This window comes from Arachis hypogaea, chromosome 10 (assembly GCF_003086295.3).
Source record: "Arachis hypogaea cultivar Tifrunner chromosome 10, arahy.Tifrunner.gnm2.J5K5, whole genome shotgun sequence".
Classification (NCBI taxonomy): Eukaryota; Viridiplantae; Streptophyta; class Magnoliopsida; order Fabales; family Fabaceae; genus Arachis; species Arachis hypogaea.
This window is the reverse complement of record NC_092045.1, coordinates 6,361,250-6,379,351: the sequence shown is the minus strand read 5'-3', so window position 1 is coordinate 6,379,351 and position 18,102 is coordinate 6,361,250. Positions and strand designations below refer to the sequence as shown.

The window sequence follows — 18,102 nt, the reverse complement described above, 5'->3', positions numbered from 1 at the left end:
ATAAATTTCTTCTACCAAGAATCTCATTTATTACACAAAGGTTGAATGGAGCAAAAATATTTAATAAGTTTGACTTAAAAGCTGATTTTTGGCAAATAGGTTCCATCCTGAAAATAGATACAAAATAACATTCTGTATCTTTGAAGCTCAATACCAATACCAGTGAGTGAACGGTAATACCGTTTAGATTTAAAGTAGCCCAATTTCTCTTTCAGAAGACAATCACCAAAATCTTTGATCCCATCCTACATTCCACGCTTATTTATATTGATTACATCCTGCTATTCTCAAAAGATTATAAAGCTCATAAGCACTCTTGGTCCAATTCATTCAAATAGTCAGAAATCAAAAAATCATACTGTCATAAAAAAAGAGTTCTCTTGCTAAAACAAAAATTGAGTTCCTTGAAATGATCTCCTGCTGAACGTAATTGGCGTGCATAACAACGAGAATACAGAACAAGGTGATGGCAATAACAAGATACATATACTCTAAAGCAACTCTGAGTTTTGGGGTTAACATCTGCGAAAACCTCTCCTGCACGCGTATGAAGGTCTGCTCTGGATCCATCTCTTGCAATGAAAAACAACAAGATTTTCCCGAGAAAAAGTGATGGAAAAATCCAAGTTTCCGAAGTTCTGAAGATTGGTTTCGCTTTATTTATACGATCATCACGTTTTCAACGAGGAGTGCGATTACAGTTAATTAATTTACAAACACAAGCAAATAAATACTTTTTCAAATTAATTAATTAATTAAGTAACATTTTTTCTTTCTCTTTTTCCCTTATCAGTTATGTACTGCCATTCTGCTGTCCCGGCACTAATTAGTTAATTATGTTTTATTCTCTGAATTATTAAAAAATTAAACCGGTCGATTACTTTATAAATTTTGATTAAATTTAATTCTCGTATTTTATAATTATTCTTGTTCATTTGTCAATTATCAATTATAAGTAAAATCACCAAATACCAAATAAGTAAGGATGTGTTTAGACGGCTAAAAAGTTAAACTTATTTTAGTAATTTTTATTTATATAATATTTTTTGAATAATCAGTTACGTGACAATTAATTTATATTTAAATAGTTTAGTTGAAATGTAATTTTAAAATAGCCTATTATATTTAAAACTTAAGAAAAAAATATTTTAAGTAATATAATTTAAAAAGAATATAAAATAATTGTTTATATTATTTAATATTTGATAGTTGAAAGCAAATTGACGAAATCATTATATTTTTAAAATAATAAACTTTTGTTTATAATTATAGGTTTTAAAATATTATTTTTGCTTATGAATATTTTGATTATAGACTTTTTTACCTTTTTTACCAAACAGTTTTTTCTAGATACTACTTTTTTGTTTTTTTTCAAAAATATTATTTAGAGTGTTCCCAAAATAGTTAATATTCAATTTAATTTATGAAATTTGATGTGGAACTTAAATTGATCCGCAAAAATATAATTGACTCAACTTGGACTCCAAAATTTACAATAGTAATTTACAATATATAATTTGAGGAGTGAATTTTTTTTTCGTTATAAAAATGTACTAAATAATATTTCGAGGGAGACTCTTAAGTAATAGTCACAACTTAAGAGTAAATTATTAAGAATCCTGTGGTTTTGACCAGATGTAATTTAGAAAAGATAGATTTTCAGCCATTTATTTATTGGATTTTCAAGTACAGTGATATTATAGATTCAAGATGCAGATAAGGACATAATACTAGCATTGAACAAAACTGAATAATATTATCACATATACTTTTGAAGAAAGTTCGGTACATAAACCTGACACAAAAGTCAACCCTCCAAACCACTGAAATAAACACAACCAAAATTTCATAATACAGATGCAAGTAAATGAATAAATAATTAAATACATAAGAACACAAGAAAATTTTGAAAAAGAAAGAGAAGAAAACAGTGTCTCCAAAAGAAAAACTGAAGAAGGCACTGGAAAAACGAGCAACGGCAGCCTGCAAGAAGTAAAAACCATCAAAGGTAAGCATAAAATTGTTGGCACTATAATAGAAAACAAGAGGCATAATTTAAAAAGGTTACAAACATTGATCAAAAGAACGCTTTTGCATAGAAGATCACAGGGGTAAAAGATTTGTTTAGTGTTTACCAGGGCAATGAATATAACAGTTTAAAGAGAACCTTTGGTACTACCGTATTAGTAACATTTCTGAAAAGGCAAACATACCTGGCAAAGGCAATGATCTTTGGCCAGCACCATAGCCACACAGCTCCAATTTCATTTCATAACAAGCCATTTCGATTTCGTTGTAAACATACTTGGTACATAACGGGAAAAAACCAAACAAAAATGTTTAAATTTTCTGTGTCTATACTATATCAACTTCTTGGGGCAAATGCAGATAATGCGTTTGCATGTGCAGGTGAGAGATTGCTCAGAATGGGCTGCATTTGTTGCCCATATAATGAAAGTAGATGAGAGAACGTTCTGCCCACTAGGGTTTTAACTTCAGATGTCTCATCAGGGGATGCCACCACTTGAGCTGATAGATTAACTAGCTCAGGGACTAGGGAGAGGATCTGCATTTCAATTAAAATGGATAAACAGAGTTTGGTATCAGTGTATATTATCCATTGAAGGAAACAAAAGACCGCCCGCGGGGGGCTGGGAACGCAATTACCTGAGGATTGGATGAGAATACAAGAGTGGAGACACAACTATAGACAGCCATAGACTCTTCACGGTCTTCCTTTAAAGGAAGAACTCTCAAGAAAACAGGAAGAACCTGTAAAAAAGCGTTCACAGAAATATTAAACTGAAAAAATAAAGGGTAGAGGTGCAATATACACGTTAAAATATTTGATTGCAGAAAAGAAAACCAAGTTGCATAATGACATAGTAGAGCAAGAACTAACCTGATTCAGTGGAACAGATTCAGGGTGTACCATAATCATCCTTGCCACAGCACCAGCTGCATTATCCCTCACTGCATCATCAGGTTCGGACTCCCCAAACAAGGGATGAAGTCCACGTAATATATTGTCATAGTATCTGGTATTCGATTAAGGAAAACACTGAATCAAGGTAAAAATAAAATGCAAGGTATATGTGGACATGATTTAACCTCTAAAGCAGCATATATTGACTGGCATATATAATCATGTACAGCTATCACATAGGTAGCATGCGAAAGGATACCTTAAAGCCAAGTCGTCACCATTTTTGCATAATTCTCCAACACAAAATGCAGCATTCCTTCTATTCGTTGCGTCAGATGATGCTAGTTCTTTGAGTACCAATGGCATCACTCTCTGAGAAAAATGCATCACATTTTACTTATCAATTATAACATAGTCAATGGAATCACATAACTGCAAAAAATAAAAATTAAAGAGAACAAATCAATAAAAAATACATCAACATAGGCCGCAATTGGAGAACCCATGTTCTGAGCAACTTCAGCAAGGCAGGCAACAACCATGGTCCTATCTTGAGGGGGACGGGAAGCTTTCTGCATTTCAAAGTGAGGATGTTAGTTTTGTGATTTGTTCCTAATTGTAAGACTTATGGGGCACCGACTTCCTGCAAATTTCATTAAAGGTTCAAATAGCTGTGCAAAGATGGGAGCGAATTGAGCACCCATAGACTTTGCAAATGCAGGGAGAAGATCAGATACAGCATCCATAAGCACTTCATCATGTGAAGCATCATCATCATCAATTTCACTGTCTGACTCTATCTGCTGACAAGCAGATTCCTCTCGAAGCAACAATGAAGTTGCTTCAACAAGCTGGGGCAAGTCTGGTATTGGAGAAAATCTATCGTTAGCATGATTTCAGAAAGATGAGTTCAAATGATAGGTCATGTAAATTTATGCTTACAAGGCTCAAGAGCTGCGAAACCAAAATCTCTTATGATGTCGGCCACACTAGTGCATGCTTGAGCAACCACTTCCTTGTCATCATCTTCAACCATAGTTTTGATGTAAATATTCATCACAGTATCTGTAGAATGTATCAGACTGATTAATCTATACAGATTAAATGAACGGGATTATCATCATGAACCCATACAACATCAAAAAGATTTACTATTCCAGTGGATGTTCTTACCAAGAAGTTTTTTTGCTTTTGCAGCACCATCCTGAAAAGTAAGCATCTATCAATTTTGGTGGCAATAAAAGAAAGGCTTCAATCTAGAGAACAACTATTTAAAAAGAGAGAGAAGCTACAATTCTTCATCTGTTCATCAAGTAGTACCAATCTCCACCATTAATCATGATAAGCAAATGAAATGTTGAGTGATCAAAATGGAGACACTAATTGCCAGTTACAGACTTACAGCTATAAACCTGAATCCAATATCAAATTACAGGGAAGGTACAAAAGATACAACTGGCAAAAAATGACACAACGAATAAAAGTGGATAAAGGAAAATAGCACTGATCAGACTTACATTTTGGCTTTGGAAGATAGCATGAGCTGTAGTTAAAATATCTGCAGTTTAAAAAAAAGCAAAGTGCATGCACGTACACATACACCTTAATCAGAATTCATTGATGAGATATATCAATGCAGTACTTGCGAGCACAATTAAAGCTTGAGAATTCATGTAAAATATGACCTTAAAACTAGCAAGCGAAATATATTATTAGTGCATTACATTTCTACTTCATTCTCATTGTATTGGAATGTCTGTATGATTAAATTGATAGAATTTATCATCATGGGAGATTTGGGCACATTAATTGGTACCTTTTAGAATAGTAATATAATATTATACACGGTAAAATGCATCTTGGGTGTCATCTACTAGAAAAATAACTTAAGGAAAGTACTAGAATCCTACCATGCATTAAATAAAAAAGACAAGCAGCAAACAGAAGAATAGGTATAGCAAACGATTTGAAAACAGATCATTATGATTAGTTTCCACTTACGTTTTAAAGCAATGATTGCCTGTAGTCTAACATCTTCATGGAAATAACTAGAGTGTTTGTCCAAGATTCTTAGCGTCTCCTCCAAATATCTTAAAATGATTTAAGAATTCAAAAAATTTAACCATCAATGATGATTTCCCCCTTTTTTTCGTTCTTTATTTGTAAACTGAGTAACCAAAACATAATTCAGAAATTCAGTCAAAGGATACGGAGCATAAGAAATCTTTGTGTGCTGCGCAAACAGGCCAAGGGCTTGGGTTGCAGCTGCCTTTTCATCCAACACTCCAGTTCTAATACTAATATTTCGAACTCTTGGTTCATCATGAGCTTCATCATCCGAAGAAACTTCTCCAAATCCATTAGCAATTTCATCATCGCACTCGTCAATATCCACCGCAGAGCCATCATCAAGATTGCAGGAAGAAAATGCAAGAGGCACAACATGAGGAAGATACTGTTTACCAATAAAAAGTTTCACTTATGTAAGAGTGAGTATGACATTGTAATGATATAATGCTAATCCATACAAACCTGTGCAAAACTATCTTCCAAAATCTCAGCAACATTGCTGAAGAATCCATGCGTGTACTCCCGAAGTTCACTAAACTCAAGCCCAAATCCCTGAAAATAACGAGAAAATAAATCCAGGGGGGAGGGGAAAAGCACAATCAGCAACAGAGTTAAGTGCAAAGGCACTTACTGAAATTGCAGCTTCTATGTAGGGAGGTAATATTGGTTCCATTCTCATTCTGCCAACGGACATTGCAACAATTCCGACTAATTCTGTTGCTCTTGCACGGCAACGGAGATCCTCGTCATTAGTTAACACCATGAAATTTTTCATCAGCTCTAAAACCCTTTCAGCATAAGGAAAGAAAGCCTGCTCTGCAGCAGAAGCAATAGAACCAATGGCAGACTGCAACAACACCACGTGAAAATAATGAGTTTTAATAAAACCAAGAAAGCTACGGCAATTCATTATGATCCTGAAAACCTTCTTTACAGGATGCTGAAGTGCTGAACGTTCCCCTTACCATGCATGTTTCTTGCAAATTACGGGAACTGTTTTGGAGAGCTGCCAATAATCTTCCCATCAAAGGATCTAGGAAAGGAAGGATTTCCTCACCCATGTTCTCGCAAAATGCAGCCAAAGCATAGTATGACTTTTCCTGCATAAATTAACAGATAATACTAAAAAATTTGCAGTTGACTTGAATCTTTTAAGTGGTAGCAGATAATCTATTGATAAATCATTCCTTTCCCCAGTGCATACCTTTACTTCATCAGATGCATCCTCAAGAGAATTTAAAATACATGGAAGAACACTCTCATAATGAGATACAATTTCAGGCTGTAAGTGCTCAGCAAATTGACCCAAAGCAAATGAAGCTGCCCCTCTGACCATTTGTTCCGGATCCCTCAGAGCTCCCAAAACAATATGGAGAACAGGTTCAAGCTTACTTTTCATGAGCTCCAAACAACCTTCTGAAATCACACCCAATGCAGTTACAGATGCTTCTCGAAACTTTGGATTTGCGTTCTGACTGCTTACAGAAGAAAATTCAAAAACTGGTGGATAAACATGCTTTGGAATGTTTAAAGCCATTGTATCAATAACTTCTGCAGCAGCTCTATCTGGTGCAAGATCATCATCATCACTTTCATCTGTTGATTCAGCAAGCAAAGGGCATAAAACTTGCAGGATAGGGATGACCAATTTATGCTTTTTCAAAGTGTTCGACTTGTACTTTGCCAGCCATGAAATAATCTGAATTGCCTGTTAGACATAGCAAGTTACAGTATGTGAGCAACATAGCTACAATAACAGGAGTATAAAAAGCTTTAGAAATATACTTCATGATACAAACCCACCTGATGACGTGTATTAGACTCCAAATTTTGACTCGAGCAAACCTCAAGGGAGAACTGCACTATGGATTTGACTGAATCTCCAAGAAGTGGTGCAGGAGATTCTATCAGCTCATCAAAAATTTCAAAAGCAATTATAGCAACATCTTCTTCTCCTGAAGCTAGGCATTGTCGTGCTACATTCAAGATACTTGGAATAAATTCCCGAAATTTGATCTGCACACATATAGAAAAGAAATCAGAAAAAAAACTAGGAGTGAGAATACACAATTTCAGGGAGTTGATTGCATCAAATTAAGTTTTCACTTATATGCCACTCAAATTTACGAGTTACAAACTCATTACTTACAAACCAATATGGAATTGGAAATCCTATTCTTCATTCTAACAAAACGCACAAACCCTTCAACCCTATAATCAAAATATATATTTTCCTTGTTTTAAAAAGATGAAATTACATAAAACAGCAGCGACTCACCACTTCATCTCCATCGTGAGTGAATTCCAGAAAAGAACCCACCGCCCTAACAAAACAGACATAGCTCTCTCCATAAGCAACAACAGATACTATAATCAGCGTTTGAACAGATACAACACAAGGAATGAACATTAGCTTACTTGAGGGCAGCAACTCTAACGCGGTTGCTAGTCTCATCCTGCAGGCACTTGAGTAGAAGAGCTTGAAGAGCAGCAAAATGTGGCCGGAAAGCGTTCCCAACTGTTTCAGTCAATGAGCTGAAGAGAATTAACGCCACCTTAGAATCCCAGGATCAATAGCACTCGGTTAGATGTCGAGTCCATCAAATAGGAATGCGTATGATGTGACAAAAGTAACATAAAATCTTACTTCGCGGTGGTCTTCCTGTGCACTCTGACTACACTGGAACAGAAATGGCAACAAATCCGGCCATTCCCCGGACGGAACGGCATACTTTGCAACAATGCTCACTACATTAGCACTCGCTTTCCTTACGGGAGGGCTGCACATTACTATGATCATATTCAATAACTAATTAACTAACAAAAAACGGTTACAACTGCATAACGGTTATCAATAACAGAATTGAACAGAAGAGTAACAAATATGCCTGTGCTCCATGGTGATGCTGTCGATGAGGGACTGCTTGACGAGCTGCTTGAGCTGAGGAGAGAGCTTGGCCCAGTGGCCGGTGATCTTCTTGCGGAGGAGGACGGCGGCGAGCTGGCGGACGTTGGGGGTCTTGGCGGTACGGAGGTGGTGAATGAGGGCGGGGACCACCTGGGGGTCCTTAGCGAGGCGCTTGATTTGGTCCTCTGCTTGACGGCGGGCGTCGTTGTCGGGCATGAGGAATTGAATCAGCAAGAGCTCCAGCGACTGCGCCATCTCTCTTTGGTTCTGAGAATTGAGAGATGGAGAGAGTGGAGGCTCTGAGGGTCAAGGGTGTGCGGTGCTGTGAGTGAGGGTTTTGCTTTGTGTTCAAGGGACTAAGGGGAGGTTAAGAGGTTGTATTTTTTTATATTATTATATTCATATATTTGGGTTGACAGGGTTTTTGATTTCGGTGATTTATTGTTGACTCCCTTCAGATTTTGGGTTTTGGAAGAATATGCTTTGGAGTTCAAATGTTTACTGTGTTTTGTTTGAACTTTGTCTCGCCGAACTCATCTCCTTTGTTTAGAACTTATCATTTTATTTATCAAACAAAAAATGGAGTTAAATACCGAAGTAATTCATGAGACTAACATCATGAATTAAAATCGTCTTTTAGATTTTAATTACATTAATTACGTTTTTGAAATTATCACATTAGCTTTTGATTTATTCTTTTTGATGTGGTTTGATACTTTGATGATATAAACTTCTTAGTAACACATATTTTTTATATTCAATTACATTAATTATGTTCTTGAAATTGATAAAAAAATATATTATATAAATTCTTCACCTATTTTTCGTTAATCGAATACTAATATGATTTAGATAAATTTTAAAATTTTTCTTATAAAAAATATTTGTTTTTAAAAATATGTAAAAATTTATAATTAAAATTGGTACATTTAAAGATATTAAAAATTTTAAATTTAAAAAAAAAATAGTGAATAGACTAATTTAGTGTATATTTATACCATATTTAATTTTAGTGATTAAAATGAGTTATTTAAGGTAAAATTATGACTAATTTAGTACATTTACAATAAACACATAATAAATAATACATAAACAAATAATGTTGCAACACATTGCACAAGTTGTACATGGCCAAATAATACCCATCTATGTAAGCATATTCTTTGTCAATTTATCATATAATTACACGTTGTCAAATTATAAAGTAATATGTGTTACTAATGGTCTAGGTTATCAAGCTATAGCAAGTCGTTAACGAAAAAATGATTAGAGACTAATATGATGTATTTTTGCCGATTTTAACATAATTGATACAATTAAAATCTCCAGAATTATTTTAATGCACGATGCTAATCTCGATAACTACTTTAGGACTTAACTCCATAAAATGAAATTCTTCATACTATATTTAGAATTTTATTTTAGTTGTTATTCTATTAAAATTTTATTCAATAAAAAAATAGTATAAGATAAATAAGTTTAAAAATAATCTGAAATTGATATAAAAGATTAAAAGAGGATAAATATTCTCAAATTTTTTTCTTAATTATTTAATAGAGTGTACTTTTATCATTTAATATTTTTTTATATTTTTTTTGTTTTACTTAAAAAATATAAAGTAAAATATCATATTTATTAAATAATTTAAACAAAATTAAGATGATCTATTTCCGATATAAAGAAGTTCGAAATTTAATAAATTGTATTTAAAAAAAAAGAATGGTATTATTTGATAAATGTAGTTATATATTAGTGACTTTATTGGTATAACGAATGCTTATTACATTTTTTTAATCTTTTGGTTATTAATAAATAAATTAACGAATACTTTTATTGTGTTCGTAGTAAACAAAGTTTTATTTTTCAATCATAAATGCATAAAAAATTTAACAAGTTTATAGTGATTTTGAACAAGTTAAAAAGTATTTAAGTTAATGTTCGGTAGGTCGGGTACCGGACGGTTCGTGGAGGTCTCAAAGATGGGGTGTGGGTTCCCGCTTATCTTCAAGGGGTAGTGCGAGCGAGGGATCAACCGAACTTTCGAGCACTTCAGGTCGAACAAGGGGTGTCACCTGCAAAAACACTCCGACGCTCAAGTTAGTAGAGTGTTTTAGGTGATGTGAGAGCTCAGAGTATGGTGACGTAACGTACCTTGGAGGAGGGGTAGGACCCTCCCCTTATATACCCTGTCAGTAAGGTAGGCCCCACAGGGGGAAGGCCTCCTTCCCGGAAGGTTCCTTCTCCACAACTGTCATGCAGCTGGCAAGAAAGGTGTGTGGCCGGGTCGTCAGCTGGACGGGTCATGCACAGTGACCTATCCAAATGGACCGGCAAGTCCTTGGGCCGGGTTGGCCGACGTGCCTAGCTGGGCTAGGCCGTAACAGTACCCCCAACGCGCCAGCTGTGGCCGCGAGCGCCGCTGGTGGCGCGTTCTGCTTCTCACTTCGCTGGTCGTTGCCTAATACTCGGTTGTTCGTGGTGAGGACGCGCCTTCCGCGCGTGTTGGCCTGTCTGTCGCTGGGGATAGTCTTTCGTCCCCTCGTTCTTCGCGTCAGGCATTTAATGTTCATAATGGGTTATTCAAAACCCTGTGCACAAAGACCACTACGCCCCTGCCCTTCGCGCTTCTTGAGTTGGTTTCCAAATTTCCCATTCAGTTTCGTTTCTCATCTCCTTACCATCATCCTACTCTTTTTGCACTTGCCTTCTACACTCTCCCCTTTTCCTGCTGCAATTCCTTGGGTTGATTGCGTTAGTTCTTCCTGCTTCTCCATATCAATACAGACATTTTGGTAAGCTTTATTTCTTGTATTTTAATCCTTGCGGTTTTACCTTGCTATTTATGCCATTCGTTCCTTGCTTTGCTTCTGTGTGCATGCTGCTTCTGTATATCGAGCGTTATTTAGCATTTAGATAGGCGCGTTAGGGGGGTTACCATTCCATCATTTTCTCTTCTAGGATTTACTTTGGTAATATATTTTGCTCCTTGTTTGATTGTAGTCATAGAGTAGGCAAGATGTAGTTTCTAGGCTAACTCCGATCTCCCGATCAGTTAGACTAACTGTGAGTGGTGCCCCACTGTAGGTATGGCCTAACACCCTGTTGCTCGGGTTCCCGTCGCGAGAGCGGCTTTCGACCGATATGCCTGGGTAACCTCGGACGTAAAGGACTCCCCAACCAAATGGGTGAAGAGGAGCTCACAGAGTTCCGAAAAGCCGAGTATTTGTGTGGTGGGATCGACGAGGAAGCCAACTATGTGGTCTACGTCCCCGCTCCTCACAAGCAGATATATGAGCTTAACCTACACTCCCCCCCAGATTGCCGACTGGATTTGGTTCTATAAGGCAATGTTCACCCAGTTGGGGGTTCGCATCCCCTTCTCCCCGTTCCAGATGGCGTTGCTCAATAGATGTAACGTAGCGCCGTCCCAATTACATCCGAACAGTTGGGCTTCCATCCGCTGTTACGAAATGGTGTATGAGTATCTAGACCTGCCGGTCTCTGTGGAGGTTTTCCTTTATCTTTTCACCCTAACAAACCCTTCCAAGGAAGGGAAGGCCAAGAAGGGGTTTATGTCGTTCCGATTTGCTCAAGGTCGGCGGATCTTTGGTTTATTCGAGAATTCATACCATGGATTCAAGGATAAATACTTTAAGGTTCGTTCCGCTGAAGGTCGGCATCCCTTTTGGCTGATGTTGGAAGGGGAACGGCGCATCCCGACCTATTGGAGTTTCGGGGCGGGAGCCAACGCCTTCATTAAAGTGACCTACAGGGGTTGTCTCCCCAAATAAGAGAGTTGTCGACGTGTTGTTGGCCGTCTTTTCAAAAAATCATGTTAACCCCCACCTCCTCATGGGTAACCGGGACGTCGCTATAAATTATATTTGTGAGTGGCTTTAACTTGAGTTTCTTGTGTCACTGTTGCTTTAATTTGCTATGCCGATTTCACGACTAATAGGTTTCTCTGTTTTATTGTAGTGGGAATGTCTACCAAGGTGACAGGACTTGACGCTTTATTCAACACCTTTCTGGCTGGTGATAGCAACGAAGAGCTGGCCAATGAGAACCAGGAGCCCCCCTCCCCCCCCCGAAAATAGCGAGAACCAGACGGTGCCTTCCCCCCATGTTGCCGAGGTGTCGCCTCGTAATGCTGCCGAAACGCATGCCTCTCCTACCCAAGGTGAAGTGGTCGGTAGTGGCGAGGGCTCGACCTCTCAACCACAATTTGAGGAGGATGACGTGGTTGTTGTAAGCAACCCGAAGAGGAAGAGGTCGTCTTCTAGCCCTGAAGGAGCCCTTACTGTGATGGAGAGGAACTTTGATGCCGCAAACCTTATGGATGCCCAGCTGCTTCCCGGCATGGAGGACTTCTTCCATGGTGGGGATCTTCCTTCTCAAGCAAGGTGGATGTACCGAACTCTTCTTTGCGGGTGATGAGCGGATAATTTGTACGCTTTTTGGCATTGTTTTTAGTATGTTTTAGTTAGTTTTTACTATATTTTTATTAGTTTTTAGTTAAAAATTCACTTTTCTGGACTTTACTATGAGTTTGTGTGTTTTTCTATGATTTCATGTATTTTCTGGTTGAAATTGAGGGACCTGAGCAAAAATCTGATTCAGATGCTGAAAAGGACTGCAGATGCTGTTGGATTCTGACCTCCCTGCACTCGAAGTGGATTTTCTGGAGCTACAGAGGCCCAATTGGCGCGCTCTCAATTGCGTTGGAAAGTAGACATCCTGGGCTTTCCAGCAATATATAATAGCCAATACTTTGCCCGAGATTTGATGGCCCAAACAGGCGTTCCAAGTCAGCTCAAGAATTCTGGCGTAAAACGTCGAAATTGGCACAAGAATGGGAGTTAAACGCCCAAACTGGCACAAAAGCTGGCGTTTAACTCCAAGAAAAGTCTCTACACGAAAATGCTTCAATTCTCAGCCCAAGCACACACCAAGTAGGCCCGGAAGTGGATTTTTATGTCATTTACTCATATTTGTAAACCCTAGGCTACTAGTTCTCTATAAGTAGGACCTTTTACTATTGTATTATCGTCTTTTGATCACTTGAATCTTTTGATCATGTTTTTATGATTGAACCCTCTTTGGAGTTTCTACACACCATAGATTAAGGTGTGGAGCTCTGCTGTACCTCGAGTATTAATGCAATTACTATTGTTCTTCTATTCAATTCAGCTTATTCTTGTTCTAAGATATTCATTCGTACCCAAGAACATGATGAATGTGATGATTATGTGATGCTCATCATCATTCTCACTTATGAACGCATGCCTGACAACCACTTTCGTTCTACAAGCAAACAAGGCTTGAATGTTTATCTCTTGGATCCCTTAATCGGAATCTTCATGGTATAAGCTAGAATTGATGGCGGCATTTAAGAGAATCCGGAAGGTCTAAACCTTGTCTGTGGTATTCTGAGTAGGATTCGAGGATTGCATGACTGTGACGAGCTTCAAACTCGCGATTGTGGGGCGTTAGTGACAGACGCAAAAGAATCACTAGATTCTATTCCGACATGATCGAGAACCGACAGCTGAATAGCCGTGCTGTGACAGAGCGCGTTGAACATTTTCACTGAGAGGATGGGAGGTAGCCATTGACAATGGTGAAACCCTACATACAGCTTGCCATGGAAAGGAGTAAGAAGGATTGGATGAAGACAGTAGGAAAGCAGAGAGACGGAAGGGACAAAGCATCTCCATACGCTTATTTGAAATTCTCACCAATGAATTGCATAAGTATCTCTATCTTTACTTCATATTTTATTATTCCTCCATAGCCATTTGAATCCGCCTGACTGAGATTTACAAGATGACCATAGCTTGCTTCATACCAACAATCTCCGTGGGATCGACCCTTACTCGCGTAAGGTTTATTACTTGGACGACCCAGTGCACTTGCTGGTTAGTTGTGCGAAGTTGTGACAAAGAGTTGAGATTGCAATTGAGCGTACCATGTTGATGGCGCCATTGATGATCACAATTTCGTGCACCATGTTTTTGGCACCGTTGCCGAGGATTGTTTGAGTTTGGACAACTGACGGTTCATCTTGTTGCTTAGATTAGGTACTTTTCAGAATTTTTAAGAATGAATTCTAGTGTTTCAAGGTGATGTTTTCATCATCACCAAAGCTGATTGATTCTCATCAATTTAGCTCTTGAATGCAATGTCCTGCTGAAACTTGGCTAGACATGTCTAATTCCTTTAGACTAAAGCTTTAGACTAACATTGCATGATTCCTGGAATTCTCATTAAGAATTTTGATATCCTTATTTTCTTTTCCATATAAATTTTCGAAAAAACCAAAAAAAATTACAAAATCATAAAAACCAAAAATATTCTATGTTTCTTGTTGAGTCTAGTGCCTCATTTTAAGTTTGGTGTCAATTGCATGTTTCTGTTCTTCTTGCATTTTTCGAATTCATGCATGTGTCTTCATTGATCTTCAAGTTGTTCTTGATGATTTACTTGTTCTGATCTTTAAATTCTCTTGTCTTGAGTGTTTTGTTGTTTCTCATATGCATTCTCCATTTGTTAGTGTTAGTAGTATACAAACTTCTAAGTTTGGTGTCTTGCATGCCTTGTTTATTTGATCTTTAGTTGCATTTTGATTATTCCTCATCATTAAAAATCCAAAAAAAAAATTTCTTTGTGTCTTTTCAAGTCAATAATACAGAGAATTGAAGATTCAGAACATACAGCAGAGGAATTACACAGAAAAAGCTGGGCGTTCAAAACGCCCAGTGAAGAAGGAAAACTGGCGTTTAAATGCCAGCCAGGATACCTGGCGCCCAAAAGGGTAGCATTTTGGGCGTTAAATGCCAGAATGTATACCATTCTGGGCGTTTAACGCCAGGATGGCACAAGAAGGAAGATCTTGTTTTCAATTCAAATTTTTTTCAAGTTTTCAAAATTTTTCAAAATCAAATCTTTCTCAAATCATATCTTTTCAATCATATATTTTCAAAATCAATTTCTTTCCATTTTCAAAAATACTTGCTAACAATTAATGATTTGATTCAACATTTTAAGTATGTTGCCTTTTCTGTTGAGAAAGGTTTAATGTTTGAATCATATCTTTTCTTGTTAGCCAAGTCATTGATTTTAAAAATCAAATCTTTTTAAATTGTTTTTCAATCATATCTTCTCAATCATATCTTTTTAAAACTATATATTTTCAATCATATCCTCTTAATCACATCTTTTTCCAAAATAGTTTTCAATCATATCTTTTTGATTTCTAATTTCAAAATCTTTTTCAAAAATCACTTTACTTCTTTCTCAATCTTAGTTTTTGAAAATCATCAATCAATTTTCAAAATTCTTTTTCAAAATCTTTTAACTTATTTTCGAAAATTTCTTCCCTTCTTCTCACATCCTAATTCTTCTACCTCCTCCTTCTATTCCTCTGACATCTCAAGGAATCTCTATACTATGACATAGAGGATTCCATATTTTCTTGTTCTCTTCTCTTTCATATGAGCAGGAGCAAAGACAAAAGCATTCTTGTTGAGGCTGACCCTGAACCTGAAAGGACCTTGAAGCGAAAGCTAAGAGAAGTTAAGGCACAACTCTCCATAGAGGACCTAGCAGAATTCTTCAAAGAAGAAGACATGGCAGCCGAAAATAACAACAATGCCAACAATGCAAGGAAAGTGATGGGTGACTTTACTGCATCTACTACCGACTTCTATGGGAGAAGCATCTCTATCCCTGCCATTGGAGCAAACAACTTTGAGCTTAAGCCTCAATTAGTTTCTCTAATGCAACAGAATTGCAAGTTCCATGGACTTACCATTGGAAGATCCTCATCAGTTTTTAGCTGAATTCTTGCAAATCTGTGACACTGTCAAGACCAATGGGGTTGACCCTGAAGTCTACAGACTTATGCTATTCCCTTTTGCTGTAAGAGACAGAGCTATGATATGGTTGGACTCACAACCTAAAGAAAGCCTGAACTCTTGGGAAAAGCTAGTCAATGCCTTCTTGGCAAAGTTCTTTCCACCTCAAAAATTGAGTAAGCTTAGAGTGGAAGTCCAAACCTTCAGACAGAAGGAAGGTGAATCCCTCTATGAAGCTTGAGAAAGATACAAATAATTGATCAGAAAATGTCCTTCTGACATGCTTTCTGAATGGAGCATCATAGGTATCTTCTATGATGGTCTGTCTGAACTGTCCAAGATGTCATTGGACAGCTCTGCTGGAGGATCTCTTCATCTGAAGAAAATGCCTGCAGAAGCTCAAGAACTCATTGAAATGGTTGCAAATAACCAATTCATGTACACTTCTAAAAGGAATCCTGTGAACAATGGGACGAATCAGAAGAAAGAAGTTCTTGAGATTGATACTCTGAATGCCATATTGCCTCAGAACAAAATATTGACTCAGTAAGTCAATAGGATTTCTCAAAGTCTGTCTAGAATGCAAGCTGCACCAGGCAGTACTAAGGATGCTTCATCTGAAGAAGAAGCTTATGATCCTGAGAACCCTTCAATGGAAGAGGTGAATTACATGGGAGAAACCTATGGAAACACCTATAATCCTTCATGGAGAAATCATCCAAATCTCTCATGGAAGGATCAACAGAGACCTCAATAAGGTTTCAACAACAATAATGGTGGAAGAAACAGGTTTAGCAATGACAAGCATTTTCCATCATCTTCTCAGCAACAGACAGAGAATTCTAAGTAGAGCCACTCTGACTTAGCAACCATGGTCTCTGATCTAATCAAAACCACCCAGAGTTTCATGACTGAAACAAGGTCCTCCATTAGAAACTTGGAGGCACAAGTGGGTCAGCTGAGTAAGAAAGTTACTGAACTCCCTCCTAGTACTCTGCCAAGCAATATAGAAGAGAATCCAAAAGGAGAGTGCAAGGCCATCAACATGGCCAAACTTGGAGAGGAGAAAGAGGCAGTGAGCGCCACTGAGGAAGACCTCAATGGATGTCCACTGAGCTCCAATGAGTTCCCTAATGAGGAACCATGGGAATCTGAGGCTCACACTGAGACCATAGAAATTCCATTGGATTTACTTCTGCCATTCATGAGCTCTGATGAGTATTCTTCCTCTGAAGAGGATGAAGATGTCACTGAAGAGCAAGTTGCTAAATACCTTGGAGCAATCATGAAGCTAAATGATAAGTTATTTGGTAATGAGACTTGGGAGGATGAACCCCCTTTGCTCACCAAAGAACTGGATAACTTGACTAGGCAGAAATTACCTCAAAAGAGACAGGACCCTGGGAAGTTCTCAATACCTTGTACAGTAGGCACCATGACCTTCAAGAAGGCTCTGTGTGACCTAGGGTCAAGCATAAACCTCATGCCTCTCTCTGTAATGGAGAAGCTAGGGATCTTTGAGGTACAAGCTATAAGAATCTCACTAGTGATGGCAGACAATTCAAGAAAATAAGCTTATGGACTTGTAGAGGATGTTCTGGTAAAGGTTCAAGACCATTACATCCCTGCTGATTTCATAGTCCTAGAGATTGGGAAGTGCATGGATGAATCCATCATCCTTGGCAGACCCTTCCTAGCCACAGCAAAGGCTGTGATTGATGTTGACAAAGGAGAATTGATCATTCAAATGAATGAAGAATCCTTCGTGTTTAAGGCTAAAGGATACCCCTCTGTAACCATGGAGAGGAAGCATGAAGAGCTTCCCTCAAAATAGAGTCAAACAGAGCCCCCACAGTCAAACTCTAAATTTGGTGTTGGGAGGCCACAACCAACTTCTAAGTTTGGTGTTGAACCCCCACATTCAAACTCTAAGTTTGGTGTTGGGAGGTTCCAACATTGCTCTGAGTACCTGTGAGGCTCCATGAGGGCCCACTGTCAAGCTAGTGACATTAAAGAAGCGCTTGTTGGGAGGCAACCCAATGTTATATTTATCTATATTTTCTTTGTTATTTTATGTTTTTTGTAGGTTGATGATCATGGGAAGTCACAAAATCAATTGAAAAAGCAAAAACGAAATGAAAAATAGAAAGAAGAACAGCACACCCTGGAGGAAAACTTGCTGGTGTTTAAACGCCAGTAAGGGCAGCAAATGGGCGTTTAACGCCAGAAAGGGGCACCAGACTGGCGTTAAACGCCAGAAAGGGGCACCAGACTGGCGTTAAACGCCAGGAAAGGGCAAGAAGCTGGCGTTAAACGCCAGAAATGGGCACCAGCCCAGCGTT

At 37.9% G+C, this 18,102-nt stretch overlaps 2 protein-coding genes and 1 non-coding gene across 6 annotated transcripts; all 3 read right to left on the bottom strand.

Annotated features, from left to right (window-relative positions):
* Positions 1-1,736: 1,736 nt before the first annotated feature.
* LOC112714969 (uncharacterized) lies at positions 1,737-8,452 on the bottom strand. 4 transcript variants are annotated; one of them, XM_072204517.1, is made up of 21 exons: positions 7,885-8,452; positions 7,644-7,776; positions 7,415-7,551; positions 7,275-7,320; positions 6,800-7,012; positions 6,201-6,704; positions 5,962-6,096; positions 5,628-5,843; positions 5,459-5,548; positions 5,137-5,381; positions 4,928-5,016; positions 4,444-4,484; positions 4,100-4,130; positions 3,869-3,991; positions 3,627-3,788; positions 3,403-3,498; positions 3,186-3,298; positions 2,903-3,038; positions 2,668-2,772; positions 2,214-2,566; positions 1,737-1,983 (listed from the first exon to the last, which is right to left on the bottom strand). In XM_072204517.1, the coding sequence occupies exons 1-16, from the start codon at positions 8,157-8,159 to the stop codon at positions 3,473-3,475; spliced, it is 2,466 nt and encodes an 821-aa protein (XP_072060618.1). In that variant the 5' UTR covers positions 8,160-8,452; the 3' UTR covers positions 1,737-1,983; positions 2,214-2,566; positions 2,668-2,772; positions 2,903-3,038; positions 3,186-3,298; positions 3,403-3,472. The 4 variants fall into 4 exon arrangements, with proteins under 4 accessions (XP_072060618.1, XP_072060620.1, XP_072060617.1 ...); XM_072204519.1 differs by having other exon boundaries at positions 7,644-7,786; positions 7,885-8,250; XM_072204516.1 differs by having other exon boundaries at positions 3,403-3,788.
* On the bottom strand, positions 2,366-3,468 carry LOC140175558 (uncharacterized). The gene is made up of 5 exons (XM_072204065.1): positions 3,403-3,468; positions 3,186-3,298; positions 2,903-3,038; positions 2,668-2,772; positions 2,366-2,566 (listed from the first exon to the last, which is right to left on the bottom strand). Exons 1-5 carry the CDS (start codon positions 3,466-3,468, stop codon positions 2,366-2,368), a joined length of 621 nt encoding a protein of 206 aa, XP_072060166.1.
* A 7,486-nt stretch (positions 8,453-15,938) lies between the features above and the next one.
* On the bottom strand, positions 15,939-16,046 carry LOC112719418 (small nucleolar RNA R71). Its single transcript, XR_003161721.1, has one exon. It is a non-coding gene; the product is annotated as a small nucleolar RNA R71 (small nucleolar RNA).
* Between the last annotated feature and the right edge of the window lie 2,056 nt (positions 16,047-18,102).